The sequence below is a fragment of the Pholcus phalangioides genome, unplaced genomic scaffold, assembly GCF_987345545.1.
Source record: "Pholcus phalangioides strain wild (caught in Gottingen) unplaced genomic scaffold, Ppha-v1.0 ptg000014l_1, whole genome shotgun sequence".
Taxonomy (NCBI): Eukaryota; Metazoa; Arthropoda; class Arachnida; order Araneae; family Pholcidae; genus Pholcus; species Pholcus phalangioides.
Window position 1 is genome coordinate 2,203,657 of NW_028301607.1, and position 26,083 is coordinate 2,229,739.

General features: G+C 39.8%; 1 protein-coding gene across 1 annotated transcript in view; it reads right to left on the reverse strand.

The window, feature by feature from the left end:
- LOC149077917 (uncharacterized) overlaps positions 1 to 23,670 on the reverse strand; it is a 59,350-nt gene extending 35,680 nt beyond the window's left edge. Inside the window, exon 1 of the mRNA XM_089241517.1 lies at positions 23,123 to 23,670. Coding sequence (XP_089097643.1) covers positions 23,123 to 23,273 — 151 coding nt within the window. The 5' untranslated portion in view covers positions 23,274 to 23,670. The remainder of the gene's footprint in view (positions 1 to 23,122) is intronic.
- Positions 23,671 to 26,083: the final 2,413 nt, after the last annotated feature.

Here is a 26,083-nt window from a genome sequence, read left to right on the forward strand (position 1 = left end):
CTGAAAAAAAAAATTGTGGCAGTCGATTGTGGCGCCACTGTGCAGTCGTGTGGTCTTTCATTGTGAGGATTCAGGTTAGAACCCCGTTGGCGGCACAATGGTGGTCTGCTGAAGTTTGTTTCCTGCGGTTTTTCACTTGCAGGCACAAATGCGAGCCAGTCTCTCATTTGAGGAAAAAAAAAATCTCGCAGCAGAGAACAGGCAGACCTTCAACACGATACTCACCTAACATGAAAGTTCAAGCATTTAAAAATTTTCACTTGAAAATACAGAAAACAGATGGCAGCATCAGTATAACACTAAACAATCATAACTCTGGATATGTAAATACGTTGTTAGAAGCCACGCACATACACCCAGAATACACATTCCGGCGTGTTTCAATTCATTAGGAAATCCGCAGAGGCGAATCCCCAACGAATCGGCACATGCGGGAATGTGCGTGTACGTGTAGTGAAACCTGATGTGAAGTTTTTTTTGTTTCTCTGTAATGCTTGTTATGTATAGTGCTGCCATCTGCCACCAGTTTTTCTAACTATGAGTGTCTAACTTCTAAGTGTTATGATTGAATGATTTATCGTTGTAGGACTGTTGCTCTCTGTGGCGAGACTTTTTAACGGGGAGATCGGCTCGCATTTGCGCCTTGAAGTTGGGAACCACAGAAAACCAACTTCAGCCGACCACCACTGTGGGGTTCGAACCCGGATCCTCGCATCGCGAGTCCGTCACTATAACCACTCGACCACCACAGCGGCATTCACTCATATATTACAAGAAGTGTTTCTCTTCCATGAGAGTGTCGATACTATTGTGAGAGGACCTCTATGGGCTCTTTGTTTTAGGTCCTCCTTTTTTTTAATTATTTATTTTTTGCCATGTTTATGGGGTAGTTTTAGTTTCCGATCACGGAGAGTGTTGAAACGAGTCGCGTCTTCCACTCACAGGAACGGACGTCATCTTCCACCCACCTGTTTCTCCATATGCCCCTTGTCTGTCTCTTCGGATAAAATAAGTGAGAGAGGGGAGTCCACAGTGGTTTGGTCTTTCATCTTTTATGTGACAGTTGTATCTTTATTTTCAGCAGAGATAGCCACGCTAAACGTTCTCTGCTCTTCCATTCCTGAATACTGTATTTTTGGTTTTGGAATAGTCACTGACTGTAAACAAAAAACTCGATAAGAATCATCCGTAATAACCATGAGCAGCACATCAACCGTAGCAAAAGACTAAAACTATCGTGAAGACAAGTGGTATCGACGTATACCGTTCGGGGAGGGGGGTCGAGCGACGGAAATTTCGCCAAGAAAAGTGAGTAAAAAAATTCTAAACTTTTCCGTATCATTATTATTATTTGGTGCTACTCCTGCATTTACACGTTAAAACAGAGTTAATCTGCTGCTTCTTAATTTTTTTGCGATTGGCTTCAAAAATTTTATTTAACATTGTAACGAATCTATTTTTCCAGTATGGACATTTTCAATATCTCTCTGTGGCCTTACAGCGCTTAATGCGTTTTGTTTGTTTATGCGTTGTTAAAGAAGGTGAGAAGAGAACGTGAGTTAGAATGTGGCTTCCGTTCTGTAAGGTTGTCTGTTTTGAGTGTGCTTCGAAATAAAGGCTTCTTCGTTAAGTTCCGTAGTTTCGTGTATAAATTGGACACCCCTCCAATATCAAGAGTCTGGGGATACTCCGCCACCTCACGGAAAAGAGACGCACCTCCGACGCGACGTCACCCTTATAACATTAATTTTTTCCATATAAATTGAAGAAAAAAATTAAAAATCGCCAAGTTTTTTCTGAGAGCCATGGCTAATACACAGTATTTTAAAATTATACGTTGCTTTCACATAATATCTGTGCAATTACGTTACCCGTAAAAAAAGATTTTTCTTAGAGTGAGATTGGCGAGAATCGGCCATACCTTACCACGGCCGCGCATCGATACATTGGTTAAGAGGCTTTCGTTCCCATAGCAACAAGTGATGCGGTTCCCTCGTAGCTTCCCCTTCACTGCAAAGTTAACCTGAAACGAACTATAGGTGCATGTATATCGTCAAGTCAGGGTTTGACAAATCCTAGGAACCAGGTTCCCATAGCAACAAAAATTTTCTATTTACGATTACCAGAAGTCAAGAAATATGTTTGCTATTAGATTTTCTTTTCCCGATTTGTCAAGCCCTAGGTTACGTAGTTGTAGGGACAGGGGCAAAAAATATTTAGAACAGTTTTCTTATAATTAGTATAGCGTCCTATCTCATCAGATGCCGTTATGATATCAGAAACTGCCAGTGGATAATAATAAATGAAAATTACAACATGAAGATTGGGGGCGGGGTTAATTAGAGTCATGAGCCGGGATTACACTATAAAAGTTTTGTAAAAGTGCTTGTATAAAACTTGAAAAATACAACGAATAAGCTGATCGGTTACATTCGAGCAAATGCAACTGAGTTTATAGGTTGTATTTTTCAAGTTTTATAAAAGCACTTTTACGAAAATTTTATAGCATAATCCCGGCCTTACACGTACATTATACTGCGATTATCATGATGTCAAATATATATATAGTCGTATAAATATATCCATCTCACATATTTGTGTTAAACATGTTGGGCGAATCACATTATAATCCATGGCAACTTGTAGTAGTAGCGCTACATTTCCCGCCGTAATCGATTTCTCTACAATTTCAGCGATGGCGGGCAACTTCATTTGCCTTCGACAATTTCTTTGACTGTGATTGAAAATTTACTTACTTTTGAAAAACTTTTTGGCCATAAATGACAACTTTTGGTTACTTTTGACAATCTCTTTGGTGATAATTGGCAATTTTATTTACCTTTGGCAATTTCTTTTACGACAATTGCACTGTCCTGTATGGATCTCGATTTGCCGCATTTTGAAGGAAATAAATATGGCGAGTTGTTTCCACTGATACTTTTTTTATTTTGATTACCTCATCCACCAGGGAGATGGAACCAACCCATTAGCGGGCCGCATTTGGTCTGCGGGTCGGAGGCTGTGCACCCCCTCCTGTACCACAATTTAGTAAAACGTCGATTCCATGGACATGAAGCGAAGGCGCGTCCATCAAGAAACAATTTCTTTAAACAGGGAGATTGTACTATAACATTGCAATAACAATGAAAGGCATAAAATGAGCCATATTTCGCTTTCCCACAAAAAAAAAAAAAAAACTCATACAAATAGCCCGACAAGCTTTTCCATCCATCGATGCCCATTTCGTGTATGTACACGTGCGAGCTTCAAAAATCATTCTGGTCAATGCAAATTTCGTCACGTAATCGCGAACCTGTACAAAGAAAACTAGTCACGAGTCAGACCAGCAGGAACCATCGGCTATTTCTACATTCATCGGCTTCAGAGAGAAATATCAAATCTATAAGCAGAATATTAAAACCACCCCTCAGCCATAGTTACAATCAAACTCTTGTATAACGTCAATTATTGACAGTCTCGGCGAATTCCTAAAGAGAGTGATGTTTATGAATCTCGTTTATAACGTCGATGAAAACGCATCAACTTCGGATGTAACGCGACACATATTTTATTCCGTTCTTGCGACATTTGCCCAAGGAATTCCCAGAATTAGAGCTCAGCACATTAAGGCAATGCTTGTCTGTTGTTCTGTTATACCTAACGTTGAAAATAATACAGTGTGAGCCCGCTTATGACAAACTATCGGTTATAACAACATTTTTTCTATCCTAGTGAGCCTGAAATACTGGAGCATTGTTGAAAATATCTCCTTATAACGAATTTCCACGTTTTCGAATATCGGATATAACGGAGTTTTCGCCAAGAATGTAACTTTTTTCCCACATGATAAAGCTGTATAAGATCAGAAATTCTTTTTCAGAAGTAAAGTCCGAATGTTAAGTACTACTGTGATATTTTGAGAAAGGCCATGGGGGGTGTATTCTGCAGGTGTCATCTACAACTGGGTGACAATCACTGGCTTTAGAGCTGGTTTTGATCATTCTCAATACCGCTCGAATAAAAAAAGATCTGCATAATTACAGTTCGTTCATTTCAGTGAAGCCCAGGATCATTAACGTCTGCCGTCCATTGGAAGCTACTAGTAGTGAAAACGATTTTACGAAACAAGTCGCCGCACGCGCGTGTGTGTGCAAACAAAACTGCTGTAATGGTTTTGCGCATGCACGCGACTTGTTCCCGCTCGTGGTAGCTTCCAGTGGACGACCAGCCTAAGGTTGCGCACATACTGAGCCGAAGAGGTACGAGAATTGTAACTGGGAAGAAAAAATTGCATTGGGGGGGAGGGGGAAATGTCCGCACATAGTCAGGAGGAGGAAGATAGAGAAAATGACCAGAGGAATTTAGAAATGTAATGGTGTGGTGATGACGATGATCCCTTTGAAGAAGTTCATCCCTCTTTGAGTATGTGCGGTGTAGAACAAAACAATACAACTGTTTTCTCGTCGCTTATCTTAATTCTACATTCTGGGTATACCACCAAGGGGTAGTCGCGCGCATAGTGAGGCTTCCAACAGGTGCGGGAGTGTATAATAGAGACTAGCGACGAAAACAGTTGTATTTTTTAGTTCTAAACCACACACACTCGAGAAGCGAGACGAAAGAGAGGTAGAGGCCACTCAACGAGGTGCACGACTTCAACAAACATATTTGTTTCCACCCCGATGTGTGCTGATTTTCGCTATCTGCTGATTGGCCAGTTTTCTCCCTCCCCACTCCGTCTTTGAAAAGAAGAAAGGCCTCTGCGGAGGGATCATCATCACACCCTTACATTTCAGAACCCTCTCCGACCATTTTCTCTATCCTCCTCCTCCTTTGGAAATCTCTTCCTCCACTCCCTATGCAATTTTTTCTTCCTAGTCACAATTCTTGTAACTCGTACCTTTTCGTCCCACTATCAGCGCAGCCTTACAGTTTCAACGGACTACTTACACAATGATTCTTAAACTTCCGCCAAATACGGTTTCCTTGCCTCAGTCAACGTTTACTCGCAGCTCATCGGAGAATAGTCTACTAAAGAACCAATTCGAAGCACTGAACCTCCACCCTTCATTTGGGGACGGTTCGTATCTAACAAAGTTTGGCAACGCCGTTAGGAGCCTTGGCGCACTATGATAATCACTGACTTACAGTGTATGGACACAATATTTTATTCAGATCTACGTGAATAATTTTCAATTTAATTGTAATTATATTTTAAACCTGTCCGAGAGCACCTATCCCATTTTCACCGCCATCGCACCACCTCCAGGAAGTCGATAAGTCAAGAGCTGATAAATGTGACACAAAATGATAATAATGAACTAAAACAAGGAAGGGAAAAAAAACAATGTTGTGTAAGCATAATCGTACACATACAACCTCGGAAGGAAAGGAAAACATCCTTTCTCTGGTGCCTCCTGTAATCAGACTGAACAGAAACTGACCATGCTCACTAGCAGTTGACTGTAAGTCCAGACGTGGTCCACACTCTGTCCCAAGAGGGATGTAAGCGTTTTCTCCAGCGGACCACGCTGGGGACTAGCAGTTGACTGACAGGACGGGGACATGTTATCAGGAGAAGAAAACTTACAACGGTAGGGCTCGGGGTGGTATTTAAGAGAGGGGTTTAAGTACCGGAGATACCTCGGGATTGCCATTATAAGGGTAAACGACATGTTCGCCTTATAGACCCGGTTTCATATTCCGGATTTCAATATTTTTTGGGGTAGTCGGTATCTAAAGAGGCATAAAATCATTACAGAATGGACAGGAACGCTGAAAAATATGAACTAATGAAAAATTCACAATTGATGGAAATTTAAAATTATCAATGAAGAAAGAAGTCGCATTAAATTTGTCGTGTATACGGTTACAATGAATATCGGATGTTGGGAATGTTCCCGTGTGACTTCGTTATATCCGGGTCAGACTGTGTTTATCAAGTGTGTGAAGCTCCGACTTGCCCATTGGTATGAATTAGTGTATTTATGAATGGTTCTGAAATCTTTTAGTTCATTTTATGAAATGAACTGTTTTCTTCATTTTAATTTCAATATTGTATAGTTTCATTGATGTCATTTTAATGTATTTTTTGAAGTTTTTTGTAAAATTAAGTATTAAAGATATGTAAAATTTTATACTGGCGTAGGATAGCATATTTATATAATCTATAATTTATTTGAAAAAAATTTCTAGAAAAATCAATGTTTAAATAGTATTTTTAATGATATTTTAACTTTTTCCCATGTTAAGAGGTACGTGACCCCTTAAAAATTCCTGGCGAACATTAGAGGGAGGACAAAGCGGAATTAATTCACTACAAAGCACGTAATATATACGAATTCCTTAGTATATTTATCATAACAAACACCCGTGACGGGGAATGAAATGTCGCTCATCTCGCCTTTGCATAAGTCGTAGGCGTTACTGAACTCCAGAGAAAGCGATGATTCTGGAAAACAGACCCCGTATAATTATAATGATCACCGTTTTATAATCCCCATCCTCTTATCTAACTCATCCAAAACATGTTGACAAGTTACCCCGAGCGAAAACTGTTAATTAATCCCCGACTTTAGCAATTAAGTCAAGAATTTGAACTGAGAAGCGGTGGCTCGTTATTAATCGAATTCATCAGGATAAGAAGCTAGAGTTCGCGAAGAGCAATATTAAAATCCGAGTATCACGTTGAATTCAGCTGCAAAGATTCTGAACACACTCGTTATGGGGTTCAATACTGATTAAACACATCCTATTTTGGGATTATTGTGACATGCACATATATTTCTGATCACGTGATTTTCTTGATGGTGTGCGGATGAAGGGTTTATTCTCATCTTGGGAATAAGAATCATAAGCTGCAAAGATAAAAGAATTCTCGTTTCCCTGTAATTCGATTGTTTGGGGTCTGTTCCCTTTGAAAACTTTAATGCAGGGGTTCTTAACGTACAGTTCGTGACAGGGGCTTCTGAGGTGAAATTTTTTCTCCCCAGCGCGACCCAACCCGCAAGGGTAAAAGGCTTATATCCCTGGAGGGACAGAGCCTGGGCCGTGACTGGTTTGTCGGGGCTTCTGAGATGAGAGGAGCGTGATAGGAGCTGCTGAGATGGGTCGTGAAAGGAGCTCTTCTGTCATGACCCATCTCAGAAGGCCCTGTCACGACACAAAGGTTACAAACCCCCGCATTAAAGTCTTCAAAGAGAAAAGACCCCCCCCCCAAAAAAAAAATCGGAGATGGGTCGCAGGAGTCCACATACAATCTGGAAATCCATTTAGTACGCCCTTATTTTTAGAGACATCGCAACCCTTTCAGCGGATTTTAAAATTTTCCTGATCCGAATTACAACTGCCACGTAAGAAATCAAAAAAAACTTCTAGAAATCGCTACCCATTTTCGAGAAGAATATTTTTTTTCCCGAGCTGATAAATGTGACACAAAATGATAATAATGAACTAAAACAAGGAAGGGGAAAAAAAAAACAATGTTGTGTAAGCATAATCGTACACACACAACCTCGGAAGGAAAGGAAAAACATCCTTTCTCTGGTGCCTCCTGTTATCAGACTGAACCAAAGCCGCTTGTAACTCTTAATGCAGCTTTGGACTGAACAGAAACTGACCATGCTCACTAGCAGTTGACTGTAAGTCCAGACGTGGTCCACACTCTGTCCCAAGAGGGATGTAAGCGTTTTCCCCAGCGGACCATGCTGGGGACTAGCAGTTGACTGACAGGACGGGGACATGTTATCAGGAGAAGAAAACTTACAACGGTAGGGTTCGGGGTGGTATTTAAGAGAGGGTTTTAAGTACCGGAGATACGTCGGGATTGCCATTATAAGGGTAAACGGCATGTTCGCCTTATAGACCGGGTTTCATATTCCGGATTTCAATATTTTTTGGGGTAGTCGGTACCTAAAGAGGCAAAAAATCATTACAGAATGGACAGGAATGCTGAAAAATATGAACTAATGAAAAATTCACAATTGATAGAAATTTAAAATTATTAATGAAAGAAATGAATAATATTTCAGATTTTTGATGAAAACATTTCTTTAGTGAGAGATGATGAAAGAAATAATTGAAAAAAAAAAGAAAGTTAATGAAAGAAGAAATTCTAGAAGTAATGAAAATTCTGGATTTATATGAAAAAAATAATTTCAGAATTTGGGAAATTTATCAAAAATTTGGAAAACTCTTGTTTAGGGTTTCTCCAGGCTCAAGTGCGGTTGACACACCAGTTAAGTCGCCCGTGACTGGTTTCAAACAATTCTGAAATCAAACATTCCGTTATCTAGGAATATTTAATAAACATTAAATATTCGGGTAATCGGGAATGAAAGCGATAGGGAGTTGCTCCAGACCAACTTAAACAAGATTGCAGCATGGGCAAATGAATGGAGCATGACGTTTAGCGTAGATAAGTGCATGGTCGCTCATTTTGGTTCGAACAACCCACGGTTCTCTTACGAGTTGAATGGTGTCACTATCCCGGATGCAACTAGAGTCACCGATTTGGGAATTCTCATTGACGAGCGACTTAAGTTTTCTGAACATTGTTGAGCGGTTGTCAAAAAATCGAATAGAATGCTTGGTCTCATTTTCAAAAAGGTCTCTTCGCGTTCTCCTAAAGTCATTCTTCCGCTTTTTCGAGGCTTAGTTCGTCCTGGACTGGAGTATGCTGTAAGGTTTTGGAGACCATACCTACAGAGGGACATAGACTTGGTTGAAGGGGTGCAGAGAAGAGCTACGCGTGTCCTTATTGGCACACAGGGCTTGAGTTATGAAGAAAGACTTCATTTTTTGAATATGTTTACATTGGATGAACGCAGGTGTCGAGGAGATATGATCGAAGTGTTCAAAATTTTCAATGGGATGGATAGGATGGACCATGAACTTTTAGTACACCGCCAATCGACTGCTTTTACAAGGGGACACCAGTATCGATTGGTGAGGGACAATGCAAGGTTATGGTGTCGCAGGGAATTTTTCTCTAATAGGGTTGTTAATAAATGGAATAGCTTACCCCCGGAGGTAGTAAATTGTAACACAATTGACACGTTTAAAAAGAAATACGATAAACATGTTGGGGTAAATCGAGAAGCTATCCATTCTTAGAATAAGACAACCATAAGTATTCTTTATGGGCATTGTATAATATTTTATCATGTGTATATATTGTTTATAATTTGTGTTAATTGCATTTTTAATTGGGTTGCTGTATTTTTGAAACATATGACAACCATATTTTTATGGGCATCTTTTTATCAGCCACCTCGTTGGGCATTTTGCCTGTTGTGGCGTTGTATTTGTATTTGTATTAAAAAAAAAAAAATTAGAAATAGACCTATGGGTGGCGAAATTGACCGTGTTGTTGATTTTGGGTCGCAGTTGAAAAAATTTCACGAATCTCTGCTGAATGCCAGGCATCTACAACGTATTGCTTGGGAGCATTGGGGTGCTTTGTGACGAACCCAAATGCTCCAAGTTTATGCCCGATTTCATTTTCACGAGGTTTAGGCAAACACCTCAAGGATTAACATTTTGCACAAAGCTTTGAGTTTGAGTATTTTGGAGTTGCTATAGGGATGCTTTCAGCACCGTCATTTGGGGTCGGGGGGGGGGGGGTACCGATTGCCCATTCCTGGCTTTAGAAAATACACTGGAAATGGTATATATATATATATATATATATATATATATATATATACATAAACACCGAGTATATGTTTTTTACCCCCCCCCCCGGAAGAAGTTGAATAGACGGTCCTGGATGCTTTTATTTTTATGATGGCCAAGACGTCACTTGTGACTCAAAAATAGCTGAAGACCCTCGCCTTGTGCTCACTTAAATGCATGGGCATGGCCCTGGGATGGCTAAGATGTATAGGAGGCCCTCATGATCATATCGATCTGCTGCAATGATTTTCCGTGAAGCAAGCAAAAAAAAAAAAAAAACTATAAAACACTATCCGCGATCCTGTTAAGGCCGCATTAGTTTTAACCCTTACAGTGGCAATCCCGAGGTATCTCGTCAAACTTGATCTTTATTTCGGTCACCCTGAAACATCTCGGGTTCTTGACACGCTTTATTTCTAATGCGGCAGTTGTAATGCGAATAGGCAAAATTTTAAAAACCGAAAGGCGTGTATGCTATATCAGTTGTGTGTGATGCACATAGCATATCTCCTCGAAACTCGAAGCTTCAGACATTACCGCCGAGCACTTGGTTACGCTACGGCCACAATCATATCCATCCTAATCCAATACGGTCTATGATTGGTCGTGGGAGTTGTGCGGCCTCTCCGCCATTTGCAATGATCGTCAAATGTTGATGATTGGAAGACTGGTCGAACAGAACCACTTGGCGTCCCTGAGAGAAGGCAGACATCTTCAACTGCAAATGAAGTCAAGGCAGATATCGGTTCGGTGTGTACCCGGCTTTTTTGTGTAGGTGCATCGGGTCATGTCGTATTTTACGAGACATAAATTTTTCCCATATTTTTTATGAACATTGTTCATTGGTGGTCAAAAATTCGAATAGAATGCTCGGTTTCATTCTCAAAACAAAATATCTCTGCGCGTTCCCCCATAGTCATTCTTCCACTTTTCCGAGGCTTAGTACGTCCTGGACTGGAATCCGTAAGGATTTGGAGACCAGACCATACCTACAGCGGGACATAGAATTGGGGTGCAGAGACGAGCTACGCGTGCTCTTGTTGGCACACAAGGGTTGAGATATGAAGAAAGACTCGATTTCTTGAATATGTTTACATTGGAGGAACGCAGGTGTCGGGGGGGGGGGTGGAATATAATCGAAGTGTTTAAAATTTTTAACGGGATGGATAGGCTGGGCACATAGGCGTCGTGTACAAGAGGAGGGGGCAACCTCTCCCAAAAAAATTGTATTACTATCATAGGTGGAAGTGGAACGGAACCCCCCCCCCCCCGTCGTTCACGTCGAAAAGCCTAAACCCGCTTGGTTTTTTTTTCTTCCCTACGTAATCGAGTCTGATGTATCAGGCTCTCCGAGACAGTCCATCCCTTTGGGAAAGAGCACAAACCATCCCAAGATGGTCTCTCTTGGCGGTCAGCAGTTATGTCAGTCAGTCTGTATCCGCTAATGACTGGACTGTTTGTCCACATCTTTACCGGAGTTGGTCAGTGTTGTTCAGAGCGCAATACCACAAACAATAAAACGACCATGATACGATATCACCTCGAGCATAGATCAGGCTATGAAACCCTTAGAGGAGGAATTTAAGGAAAAGTATATAAAAAATGTATACCTCCTCTCTCCTCCGAATTGTGACCAGGATGGCTGATAGGAGAGGACTTGACAAATACTAGGCACCACGTAACCTTGGCGACAAAAAAATTTGCACTAGCACCCAAAACTTTCCATGTCTGATTGATAAACTGGAGTTTGAGGACAACACAGGATTTCTTAAATGTATATCAGCCTAAAACGGTGCTCCAAGTACCGTGGGACTCAGAAAAAAAATTTTAGACCAAAATTTTATTTTAGACCAAAGCTTGACAAATCCCAGACGCTAGGTCCCCACAGTGACTGATAAATCGGGATTGGTGCCTAAATTTTTCTAACATGTGGTCACTTAACTGCAGTCAGGACAACTACAAAGGTACAATTATTCAATCATTACACTTCATTCATAGTTTGAAAAATTGATGGCAGCATTAGTATTACTCAGAAGCAAACTCCACGTTAGGTGCACAACACACATACATGCACATTTTCTAACATGGCTAAGGTCTTCTTCGATCTCACTAGTTTATATGTCTTCATTAAGACAGAGCGGCGATCTGATCTAGTTAGCACACGTCAAAATTTTTGGAATTCATGTAAGTGTATCTACCGACATGGAAGGTTGGTGCTATGTCCCAGAGGGGAGTTGGAGAAACATTATTTTTCAACCTGTTTTCTTGAAAAAAAGAAATTTGGCTCCTTAAAAACTTTTCTGGCGCCTTTTTTTTCGTGATTTGTCATGCCCTGTTTTAAACCATTTTTCTTGGAAAAAAATGATTGACCCTCTCCTAAGAAACTTCTCAGGCACCTAAACTTTTTCCTATTTTTCACGCACCGCCCTCCTTGAATACGGGACACCTGGCAGCCTTCCCCCGTGTGTCCGAACCAAGACATTGCTGTCGAGTAGAAAACTACACAGATTGCTCAATTGCCAGGCTGCGGTCGATCCTAAAAGCCATAGATCACCAGAAACATCGGGTGGATGTGATCCGTACGTTCGGATAAATCACTCTCTACGTCGCAATCGTTGAGAAACCAGCAGCGAATGATAATGGAAAAAAAAAGACAATGTATCCGGAGAAAGAGGAAAGGCAATCATGGGAAAAACTATGACGTAACCCTATCCATACCCAAGACATATATTAATCAGCCTTGAAGATGATACACGAGCTGGACAAGTGCGAAGATATGACAAAAATAATATTTAATAAAACAATTCAACGTCCCCCAAGAGCGTATTTATAGTCCATTCACACACAGTAGAACGTTTTTGGTTTTGTTTTTTTTTTTACATTTTTCTCCTTTGGAATAATGCCAGGTTTTCTTCTTTTATTTTTTGGAATAAATGGTGGATGGAAATGAATACACCCAAGGGAGATGAAGAAAATTGCTGTCAGAAATATACTTATAATTTTCTTCTCCCCCACGTTTCATACTTCCCTATTTATAAGGAACATGGTTTAGCACTTAAAAAGTGGAGGGAGGAAGGTCTCTCGTAAATGCCAAAACCAACGTCAACCCTTTGACGTTTTCCGTATTATGTTGTTGACGAAATTTCCAGAAATCATCGATTGTCCAAATAACAGCTTCAAGGGAGACATTGGCGATTATCCATAATTAGATTTAGGATGGGACAAGCGAATCAATCACCTAAAACACGAAGGTTCTGGAAGTTATTCCGCCCCCCCCCCCTCCCCCAAGTGACCCCCATTGCTCTTGTAACCATTTACTCGTGGCTTCTTTGCCTTTTATCCGTAATTTATCAGTGGCTTTACTCGGCCATCAGTTAGCAGCGGCTTTACTTTCCTATTGTTTCCCAAATGTCTTAAGCCATCGTTTACCAGCTGTCTCACATACCCCACATATCTCAAACTGTGTGTCGCTAGCCTCGGAGAGGCGGCTCGAAAAAGCCTTTTCGAAGAGATTCTTTGTTGAACTGCTCTGGGGAGCCGCAGATAAGCGTTGATACGGGTAAGGGGGTACCACGGGTGGAAAAAGTTTGAAATTCCCCTGACATATACATTGTTCTATGCCTATCTTTCTCTATGCCATCATTTCCTATCTGCCTTACACAACCATCGTTTCCAACGGGCTTAAACAGTCATCGTTTGCCAGGGGCTTTACTAGCTGTCTTACATACACATTGTTTCCCCATTTACCTCGTTTAGCCATCGTTTTCTAGCTGCCTTACTAGCGATGATCCGGGTTCGAACCCCACCGTCACCACAGTGATGGGCGGCTGAAGTTGGTTTCCTGTGCTTCCCAACTTCCAGGTGCAAATGCGAGCCGATCTCCCCATTAAAAAGTCTCGCCACAGAGAGCAACAGGCCTACAACGATAAATTATTCAATCATTACACTTCACTCATAGTTAGAAAAGCTGGTGGCAGATGGCAGCACTACACATAACAAAAGCATTACACAGAAACAAACTTCGTCAGGTTTCACTACACGTATGTTCCAACATGTACCTATCCGTTAGAGCAGCGGTTCTCAACCGGTGCTCCGCGGCGACTCGAGGAAAATAAAATGAATTAGCAGATTTGATAGATGAGTAAATAAGAAAGGCCTACAAGAATCTGCCATAAAAATCATGTACAAAAAGGGCTCTTCGAGTCAAACAGGGCTCCGCCATAAAAATTATATACTGAAAAGGGCTCCGTGAGTCAAAAAAGGTTGAGAACCGCTAAGTTAGAGGTTCCGCAGAGGGATGGACGAGGCGCATGTGTGGTTTAGTAGTAGTAGCTGCCTCACTAAGACATTATTTTCTAGCTGCCTCACTGCCTCACACTCAGCCAGGGCCACAACTACGGGGGAGCAGGTGGATCTGGTGCCTCGGGCGCTGGAACAGTAGGGGCGCCGAATTCACCCTTTAACTGCTTCTTCTACACGGCAAAGGGCACCAAAATGCCAATTTGCCCCGACTGACAAAGTATCTAGTTGCGGCCCGGCACTCAGCCATCATTTCTTATCTGCCTCACTTTTATTTACTGAACATGAAAATGGCGTTCATATACTCGCGATGCTCTCATGACAGTTGTGTGAAGTAAAGTCTGATTCCAACTGATTATCATGTTGGCAGACATCAATATCAGTGCGATGCCCCAGGAAGCCGCGATCTGCACTTTGAGAACCACTAGTCTAACAAATAACAGATTGTCATTCACTCAGCGATAACTCTTCACCACCACCGCAAGAGCGAAGATATTTTTACAGAAATGCATTTACGCATACACACATTTTTCCCGAGATGATTAGATAACGTGAGGAGATGTCAGGCCATCATTAAGTTTGCTCGAAGCTGTCGTGATGCAGTAAATAGGTGTGGCGCGCATCGGAAGGGCGTCCAAAAGGCCCAAATTATCGTCGTTCCTTCTAATTGCTTCGCCGAGCGCATTGCATATGCTACTTCCGGGTATTACGTATTGCTATTCTTTTGTTTGTGACTGCAATTGCCATTTAACTAATCGGAAGCGCATTTTTCTGTTAGTTTTTCCTGCTTCGAACTAATGAGAGAGAGCTGATGACAGATTTCTTTGTGATGAATAATTATGAAAAGCTTGCTAAGTGAAGAAACCCTGATGTGCTTGCGCACAGAAAAAGTGAAATCATCTTTTATTTGTGTGTGTGTGCTAAAAAAGCGTTTCTCAACCGGGGATGGGGGCGAGAAGCAAAGTGTCTAGGACGGCGGTACTCAACCTTTTAGAAAAGTGCGGGCCACTTCATTGATATCAAAAAGTGTCACAGTCCCTGTAAGTGATCAGGAATAGTGCCGTCCCAGGTCACTTAAATGAGCTGTAAATGTGCCGCGGGCCGATTAAGTGCTCTGAATTGTGTCACGGGTCACTCAAGTTGTCTGTAAATATGCCGTAGATCACTTAAGTTATCTGAAAGTGTTCGCGGGCCGCTGGGTGAAATGTGACGTGGGTCAAAAAAAAAGTGATACAGAAATGCGCCGCGGGTCACTTAAGTGATCTACAAATGTGCCGCGACCCGATTAAATGCTCTGAACCGTGTCAGGGTCACTCAAACTGTCTGTAAATATGCCACGGACCACCTATTTGATATAGAACTGCACCAAAGGCCTTTGGTGATCTGGAAATTTTCCGCGGGTCGCTTGGGGGTGAACTGTACCGTGGGGTCATTAAAGTGATTTGGAAATGTGCCGAAGGGCGCTTAACTTTCTTGATACTCTGCCGCGGTAATCTGGAACTTACTCTGGTAATCTGGAAATGTACCACGGATCACTTAAGTGATCTGGTAATGTGCCGCTTAGTTCATTTTTGTAAAAATTAAGTCTGATGTCACGGGCCTTGCAAGATGATTTTGAGGACCACATTTGGCCAGGGCTGTCCATCTTAAGAGCGCCATGGGCCCCCCCAGGCCACGTGATTTTTCTGAGATCCTACACAAGGCAAACTCTTGAAAATTTCAATCAATTCTGATTTTTTTAGAGGTGCCCGGGTGGGCCCATGCGTTAAGACGGCACTGCATTTGGCCTGCGGGGCCATGAGTTGAGTATGTATAATATAGGAGGCTTCGGAATGGGCTCTGAGACATCGTTTGGGGTTCTCCGAGAAATAGCCATGAATAAATGAAAGTTCTAGTAGTGCGCGGTTTTCTCTAGAGCAATGCTTCTTATTGTTTTCTTAGCGCATGACCTTTGAAAAAATATTTTCTTCTCGTGGTTCTCCTGTCTTACCAGGGGCCCGGGGCCCACACTCCGACACTCATTTAGGAGCGAAACTCTTCCTACCTACTGAATTGATTCTTTGATTAAGTTTACAGTGAACGAAAATTTCATGAATATGATTCACACCCTTGGGCTAGAGGTCAGTGAGCTTCCCTCTTGTGGGGCGGGGGAGGATTCTATGCAGGGCCTTCTTAATGTAACGGGTCTCCAGAAAAAAGTGATGTTCTGTGGCCCCATACTTAGTAGCTTGAAGTAACAGGTTACATACAGTATTTGCATTCTTACTCTCGAAAATCATAGTACCAGATATGGTGTGAGCCTCCCCCCCCCCCTCCCCATGGACACGAGGCCTCAGGCTATTGGCCTATTCTTTAAGATGACTTTAGTTCTGTGGGCAGTTTTGTTGTAATATGAAAATAATCACAATTCTTCCCAACCATTTTCTACTTGAAAGACTTCTATTTTCACGCCTGAATTCACTTTTAAAGCTACCTGCGGATCCTTTAATAAGTCATATGCTCCTCTTCCACTTGATTTTTACTTGTGGCCCCCACCTGTTTGGATATCCCAACACAACGAGGGGCCCATATAGCTCCAGGTTGAGAAAATACGGCAGGTTTCTGCCGTAAAATCGTTCCTGTATTCAACGGGTACCCACAACATGGTACTGAATTGAAGCATTTATTACGACCAGTATGCTGCTATTTGTACCTCCTAAAAAGTGAGAGCTCTTAACCTGAGATGGGTCGTACAAATCCATATGCAGTACAATCCCATTATGAATTCATTTGTTGTGCCACAGTTTCAGGGCGTCTTAACGATTTTGGCAGCCTGGGCTGTGATCCAGACATTTTTAAGGGGGTTCTCTTTATATATATATATATATATATTTTTTTTTTTTGGAGGGGGGGGGGAGGGGGAATGTCAGCATTCAAAAAAAAACATAACATAACGACAGAATGCACACGGATACTGAAAAGTATCCGTAAAAACTATGAAATCCCCCCCCCAAACAAAAATTAAGGTACGCAATCGACGAGACTTTGAAATTAATGACAAAAAAACCATAATTTCATAAGAAATGAAAACATTTCCAGAATTAATGAGAGGAATAATTCAAAAATAACAGAAGAAATACTTTCAGAATCAAAAAAAATATTCATAAATCACGAGGTTAAATAATTCCGAAATTAATTACAATTCAGAAATCATTAAAGAATCATTAAAAGTTCAGAAATTATGAAATACCGTATTTTCCTCCGTATATTCCGCGGATTACCTGTTAAAAAAAAGTTGTTAAACATTAAAAAAATGCGGATTATATATACAGTCAAACCTCGTTAATGAGTCACTCTTGGGAGAGCAAAAATATGACTTGATAAGCGGAGTGACTCGTTAAACGGAGTAAGCCATAGCTGTGCCGATTCCTGCCTAAGGATAATTGGGACTTCCAAACAGTGATCCGGTAAGCGGAGTGACGTGTTAACCGGGTGACGCACTAACGAGGTTTGACGTGACTGTATATATCTACCGCTGCGGATAATCTGCAGAAAATGATGTTATCAGCCCGATGAGTCTGAATTTGAAGGTTTTTGATTGAACTGTAAATAATGCTATGGACTTGTCTTTTACTCATTATTTTTTTATAACAAATCTGGGTAATGCATATTTTATTGGGATGTTTTGTTATTTTTGGTTGCTGAAAATATTCATTTTTATACCATTTAATTTTATATTTCACACGGTGTTTAAGTTTTTATATTGAAAAGAATATTTTGTAATTGAAAAACCAAGCTTTGTATGTCTCGAGTAAAAAAATGAATAATTTTTACCTGGTTTTTTTCCACTGTCCCAACAAAAACCTAACCCTGGTGTTGACAGAGCTGGTGATTTTGGGTCTCGGCTAAAAATAAAGGTTAAGAGCATTTGCCTTGAAGGGTTCCAATGACACAGATGTTAAATTCCCGGATTCCCATATTTTAAAGGGTTCTTCAAGGTGAAAATGCCCGAGACTGGCAAACAGTAATTTACGATCTGTCGACACGTGTTTCCGGAGTCATCAGCACATTCTGAGATTTAGAACTGAAGTAATGATCCCTTTGTTTCTAATGAGATATCTAGCCGATTTTACAACGCCAGCAAGAACTTGGGGGCTTTTCTAGAAGCAATTTCACATTACTAGAGCCATTCATGAGTCATACCCATTCCGACCCTTCTACTTTATAAGAGCGAAGATAGTCATCGCTTGCCCGTGTATACGCGGCTGTTCGAATTAAGGCATGAGGTCAAGCTCAAAAACGACTTATTCTTCTCCCTCCTCCGTTCGAAGAGATGACTCAAATTCAGTCTTGGACGAACTTATACGGATGACCTTCATATTTATAAGATGTTGTGTTTCATTAAAAATGAACTGGACTCTATTTTTTTGTTGGAAGAGAGATCGGTTACTGACCTTTAGTTATGGAAAGGGTGCTCAACTTTTAGGAGAGTGCAGGCCACTTCATTGACTTGAAATGGTGACGCGGGCCGCATAAGTTATCTGGAACAATACCGTAGGTCACTTAAGTCATCCGCAAATGTGCCGCGGATCACTTGATCACGTGATCGGTAAATACGCCACAGGTCTAAGGAGTTTAGGGGTACGCACAGAGTTAGAATAATATCTTATAATATTATTTATATCTTTAGTCTATGGGGGTAGGCCTTTGGCCATGAGACTCGTGCGGCCGCAGAGGACGCCACATCCGAGTTGAAAGGCCAAAAAAGCTTTGTCACCAAAAAGAAACATGATGAGGAGGCATCAAAAAAGGTCCAATAGGGTAGAGATTTTTTTTTTTCAAACCGCCTTTATACTTGAGTGATCAGTAAATATGCTACAAGTCACTTAAAAGAAATCTGGGAATATGTCGCGATAAACTCAAGTCATTTAAAAGTGAGCTGTGTGGGCCACTTGAGTTATCTTCAACTGCGCAGCGGATAACTTGAGTGATGTAGAACTGCACCTACTAGTGCTCTGGAAATGTGCGGACGGTCATTCGGGTCACGTGGAAATGTGCTCTGGGCCGCTTAAGTGTGCGAAACTGTGTCGCGGGTCACTCAAATGATTTCTGCAAATATGCCACGGGTCATTCAAGTGATGTGGAAATGTGCAGCTTAGTTCAATTTTACAAGATTACGTTTGAGGTCACGGTAAGTGTCAGATGACTAGGGGTGCCATGGGTTGAGCATGTATGACTTGTGGCAGGAGTGGAGACAAGTATATTTTTTAAATAGGTACAATGGATTTTTCTGAACAGAAAGATCAAGGGTCCCTTATACTTTTGACTTTCAGTGTTTGCTCAATAATTTACGTGTGTCGTAGCAACAACATTATATTTCCATTGGGCGAAGACATGTTCTTGGGTCCCAACGAAACCAAAAGTGTCAGCCACTCTCAATTTAAATTATGTATATTGTTGAAATTGATTTTTCAACAACAACCCCCAAAGCAGGACCCACCGGTCGCGCTACGCGATTCTGCTCAAAAACGTTTTTGGAAGGATGACTACGCAAAATCGATCATTAAAATAGCCCGCACTGTGCTAGTCGAACTTCCTCCTGAACCAGATCTTGGCCAGTCGCTCACACTCAATCAAGAGATTTTAGCAGGTGGTCGAAGAATACCTAAGCCATGCTGGAAAATATGCGTGTATGTGGGGTGTTGTGAACCTAACGTGAATTTTGTATGTGTGATGCTTGTTATAGTGCTGCCACCTGCCATCAGTTTTTCAAACTATGAGTGAAGTGTAATGATTGAATATGCTAGTAACACGTCCGAAACAGTTTTTCTTCGGGTTGAAGCTGTAGCACTGCCGGTATGGATCCGGCTTAAAAAGAAGTACCATTTTAAATTGACAGGGATTACTAAAATATCATTACAGTATATTTTTCGATCACTTTCTTTTAAATACTGTGTGTGTATATATATATATATATATATATATATATACAATTTTTCATTGTGATCATTCAAGTGATCTGTAATGATGCCACAGATCACTTAAGTAATCTGGGAATGTGCCGTGGGTAAATTAAGTGATGTAGAACAGCACTAGGAGCCACTTAAGTGCTTTAAAACTGTGCCACATGTCACTCAATGGATTTCTAAATGTGCCACGGATCGCTTAAGTGTTCTGGAACTGTGTCGCGGGTCACGTGAGTAATCTGTGAATGTGCCATGGGCCTACTTGAGTGATCTGAAAATATACCACGGCCCACTTAAATGCTCTGGAATTGTGCCACGGGTCACTTAAGTGATCTACACGTGTGACTCTTAGTTCACTTTCATAAAATTAGGTTTGGGAAGGGGGAGGCCACATCAGATAACCCCCAGGGGCACATTTGGTCCGCGGGAGAAAGGTTTACCATATATGGCTTTGAGGGTGGGTCGCAATGAATTGCTTAAAAAGAAATTCTGAGTTCTTAGGCTTCAAATAGCATTGAAATTAACAGAAATTCATTATAATAACAAATAAAGGTATTTTCTTCCGAAATTTTAATTTTTTTTAAATATATTTTGAATTATTAAAAGATAAATTTTTGATCGTCGGGGGGGGGGGGGCACAAGCCCCTCTATGACCCCCCGCCCCCTCCCCCGGCGCACGTCTCTTATCCCACCAATATGCGTTAGGAAATAGGCGGGCAGAGCTGACGAAATTTTGTTGACAAGGGGGGAGGGTCAGAGTTTTGCTGTGACGGGGGGGGTCAAAAATGGCTAAACATTTGCTGACATAATACTTTAACGGTCCCTTACAAACCTCTGCGTTTAATGCCTGTTGAGTACATTCCGAGTCTTCCGAATTTTCAATAATTCTAAAAATCTCCATTAATTTTTCCATTAGTATTATGGTCATCATCGACCATATATATACAGTCGAATCCCGTTATAATGAACTCCAAGAGACCGGAGAAATCACTTCGTTATGACGCAATTTCGTTATAAAGGAATTCCAGTTTTTTTGAATTGTTCCTATGTAAACGTATCTGGGAGATTAGAAAAGTGTTCGTTAAAACGAGATATTCACTATAACGGTATCCGTAAAAACGGGATTCGACTGTATTTCTGTGGAATTTATTAGGCAGTTTTTTTATATTGGAAAATCCATGCCTTTTTTTTAATGCTGATTCCTACCCCGCAAGTATAATACAATGCAAGGGCTTAAAGGGACTCAAAAATATTTGGGCCCCTACGTAGACCCCAACAGAAATGAATGTACCGTATCTGAAATTGGAAAGCGGGGGTCATGAAATAGGTTTCCCCTCCCCCACACACACACAACGCTGTTGTTCTCTCGACAAATACATCCAGTTTTCATGAGAATATTTCAATCAACGAGGACTTGAATACAATGAATGGAATTACGCAACATGTCTTTTGTTGCATTTGCGATGGCGCAAGCATGTCTAAATTGATTCGGATGTACATCTTACCGACAATAAATGAAAGAAACAAAATTATGTGCAAATACAATTAAAACAAATCAACTACGGCTGTCCTTAAGTTAAACTGGGGGTCTACAACCTTTCATACATGGCGAGCCAGATTCAAACTTCCCATGAAGCCCGCGGGGCCACCACATCCAGTCACACTGAGATATTTTTATAATTGCAAGATGAAATATCCAGATCCTGTGGGCTACGCAGAGTTTGCGGCCCTTCTCCCATTCTTGTATAATTTTCTTGACCACTCATTCCTAGATCTCACCACCCTGTGCTACATCCCGCTTAGTCTTTACCACTGTAAATACGCCCGTGTCTCCAAGTCACTCTTTTGGTCACTCACATGCTTGCGCACTCTTTTAATCAGTCCCATGCACACAAGGTCTCTAGGTTACTATTTTGGACATTAACATGCTTGCACACAGTTTTGGTCTCTCTTACGCCTGCACTCTCTCTAAGTCACTCACTGATCTACCTGGTTACTTGCTCTCAAGGTCACTCTTTTGTTCCTTACCCATGCTTGCACACATTCTTTTGGTCACTCACATGCTCGCAGACGCTCTAGGTAATTCTTCTGGTTATTCCATGCTTGGTCAATCTATAGGTCACTCTTTTAGTCATTCACATGCTTGCACACGCTCTATGTCACTCATTTGGTCATTCACATGTCTGCTCATACTATAAGTCACACTTTCGGTCGCTCATTCACCTGGTCATTCTTTTAAATGTCGTTTAAATGTTAGCACACTGTTTTGGTCACGCACATGCTTGCAAACTCCCTCGGTCCCTCGTTTGGTCACTCACAGGCATAGCCACTTATTCTCTGGGCAGAGGCGGATTTATGGTGGGCAATACAAATTTTGCCGCCCTTCCCTCATTCCACTAATGACCACTCATTCTAAAATTTCAGCGATAAGCCCCCCTCCCCACCGTGAATATGCTAATGATAATGTTCAATAACGTTTTAATAGATGGGCCGATGTGGGGGGGGGCGAGTTAAAACAGGTGCAATCAAAATAATTGGAGACTTATTTATTTTTAAATCATTTTTTCAATGATTGTGCAATTATTTTTACATTGATTATGAAACAATTCCTAACTCTGAAATAATTTCTTTGAAAAATTCTGAAATTATTTCTTTCAATGATTCTGTGATCATTTTCTTCAGTAATTTCGGAAATACTTTTTAATTAAATGAAACGATTCCTTCCACTAATTCTGAAATTGCTTCTTTCTCTAATTCTGAAATTATTTCTGCAGATGATTCTGTAATTATTTTTTTCAGTAATCTTTAAATTACTTTTTCGTTAACTATAAAACAATTTGTCTCACATGTTCTGAGATTATTTCCTTCACTCTGATTCTGAAAATATTTCTACTTCGCAGAAAATATTTTATAATTACGCAATCGTCTTTCAATGTTTTTCAGCTAACTTCTATAAATGGTCATCGGGCCACTGCAAAATGCTCCGAGGGCCACATTCGGCCAGCGGGCCATGCGTTGAAGACCCGGGCTTCAAAAATTCAAGAATTTGAGCATGAGGTTTTAAAAACCTCACCTAAAATAAATTCATGTTGTCATTAATATCGTGTGCAAACTGTTGGAAATCATTCATTTTTGTAGAAACGGTGTGAAACACGAGATTGATAATTTCAGGATTACATATTATAATTACACACGGTATTTACCTGAATTAGCCTTGCTCAGGTGTTTCTCATTGACGTCATCTGGCGCTCCATAAATCTGTGGCGCGGCGGTTATAAATAGCAACATCATAAAATTGATCTTCGACGAAAAGTACGAGAAACCACGCAACAACACTGAGTGATGGCACAACATGATGGACAATTTTCACAAACAAAAAAAACCTCGAAAAAAAAAAATCACGTAGGAAAAAATATCCAATGTTTACCACAAAAGTTTACATGTTTACATCCGATGAAAACAAAAATTACCGGCGTCCGCACCTAACATGAGCTATGTAATAACTTGTTGATCACCGATTGATTCATGATTTATCACTGGTATTGAACCACCGCGGAATAAAAAAAACAACACTTCCAATTTCTAAGATAATTCATCATGTGATCATGTTGAATTCATGATCATTCTCACGTCATGTTGATTTTTTTTTTTTGTTCATAAATCCCCGATAAAACAAAGACGAGAACCAATCGAACCAAACCCTCTCCGTGTGAAGCGGGCGAATATAATAACAAAAAACCTCCGTAAACACAGGAACAGCTTCGAATATTGGCTTAGAAAAAAAACATAAGGGGTTGCCGTACCCGTGAATTGAACGCCAATGTCGCCAAGTATACGAAATCTTCCTGTTGATTTTGTTTTTTTCCGTGTAAAATCTAGATTCTTGAAAACTTGTTGGGTGAGGTTTTTTTATTATGATTTAGGTTTTCGAAGAAACAGGACTGGCTGGTCACTTTTTTTCTTGTCTTTGAAGAATATATAATATGAATTATCTTTATGTGAATTATTGTATTCTAGTGTTTGTCTATACAAGAACGAATATTCCATGGATTTTTCCGTTTCATTATGTTAATTTTCTCAAGGCTCTCACAAATTACGAAAACTTGATTGGTTTCTGTTATCTTGAGGAATTATTTCCATGAATTCACGTTTAATATGAAATAAATATAAGAATGTCGATTTTTTAGCGTGATGGACAAAATATTATCAATCTAAGCAAAAGAATTTCATAGGCAGGCGGAAATGAAATCATACTTTGTGGGGGCCCCGCACTCACGGTAAATTATTGGAGGCATTCGTCAATTTTTAACTTATTTTTTCATTAATTCTGAATTTTCATCAACGCTAGAAATATTAGTTTCATTAATGTTTAATAATTAAATAATAGTTAATAATTGAATAGTTTATTTAATTAATTCTAAATTTTCATCAGCGCTGGAAATATTAGTTTCATTAATTCTGAATTTTCATCAATTTCATTAATTCTGAATTTTCATCAATTTCATTAATTCTGAATTTTCATCAATTTCATTAATTCTGAATTTTCATCAATTTCATTAATTCTGAATTTTCATCAATTTCATTAATTCTGAATTTTCATCAACGCTAGAAATATTAGTTTCGTTAATTCTGAATTTTCATTAATGCAGGAAATATTAGTTTCATTAATGTTTAATAATTAAATAATAGTTAATAATTAAATAGTTAATAATTAAATAGTTAATAATTAAATAGTTAATAATTAAATAGTTAATAATTAAATAGTTAATAATTAAATAGTTAATAATTAAATAGTTAATTTAATTAATTCTAAATTTTCATCAACGCTGGAAATATTAGTTTCATTAACTCTGAATTTTCATCAATTCTGGAAATATGGATTTTGTTAATTTTTAATTTTCATCAATTATGGAATTATTTATTTCGTTAATTCCTAGTTTTCATCTATTCTGGAATTATTTCTTCTCCTAATTCTGAATTTTCATTGTCGCTGAAATTTTTTCTTTCAATTAATTTCAAAAAATACATTTTTATCTGATCAGAAGTAAATTACTTGAAATAACGAATGGTTGGTTATATATATGGTCCCGGGGCCCTAGGAACTCTGGTTAAACTGAACCTCACATAAATCCGAATTTTTGTTCATTCTGAATTTTTGTATTTTTTTCTTGTCAGCTTTGCGCTTAATTATTTCATCTTACACTGAAACCTCCCAACAACGGCCACTAACGGGACCGTGAAAATGTGGCCGCAACCGGGAGGTGGCCATTATTGAAAGTGGTAGCTTTATTTCTGAAAAAAATAAACAACTAAAATTTACGATTTACTTATATAGCATGTGAAATGACATTCTATTCTGTCACTGATTACGATAGTTGTATAATTGGTTATACTGTATTAAAATATATGATTGTATTTTGGATTGATTAATCGATCTACAGCACTATTATGACATCCTAAAATTCAGGCTTTCTCTGAATTAGGTAGTAACTCCTAAGTAGTAGGTAACTCAGGTAGAACACAACAAGAGAGAAAAACTGATATGGACCAGGAGACGGTGTACTAAGCGTATGAAATTAGAGAGATGTGTTTTTAGAATGTGGAAATATGTGCAAAACTTAGTAGACAAATACCACCCAAATAAAGCTATAGCAATGTGGCGAGCAATGAATCTCCATCGACAACACTGCAGTTTCCCAGAAATCCTAAAAAGGAGGAAAAAGTTAGTGCCATTGGGATAAGGTTCTTTTTGAAATTCACACAAAAAAGAATAAATTTGCATGCAACAAGTGTGTCTGTAAATCGTCCTAAATGGTAGTCCTCCTCTCTCTCGTCGCTTAAGGGTAATACAATTTGTAAACATTATCGTATTGCATGTTTAATTATGGCTATTATGTTTATTTATTTTTATATCATGGTTATTTTATTGTATTGTGTATTATTATTGTGTTTAATTATTGATTTTGAATGTCGTTTTTATTAATCATTTTTATGTGAAAGAATGATTGAAGAACGAATTATCCGAGTTACCATTATTTCCTATGGGGAAGTTTTATTCGAATAACGAGCACGATGGCGGAACGAATTAAGCTCGTTAACCGAAGTTCCACTGTATTCAATACTACCGTACTCGTATACTTGGAGGCCAGTATTTACATCACACA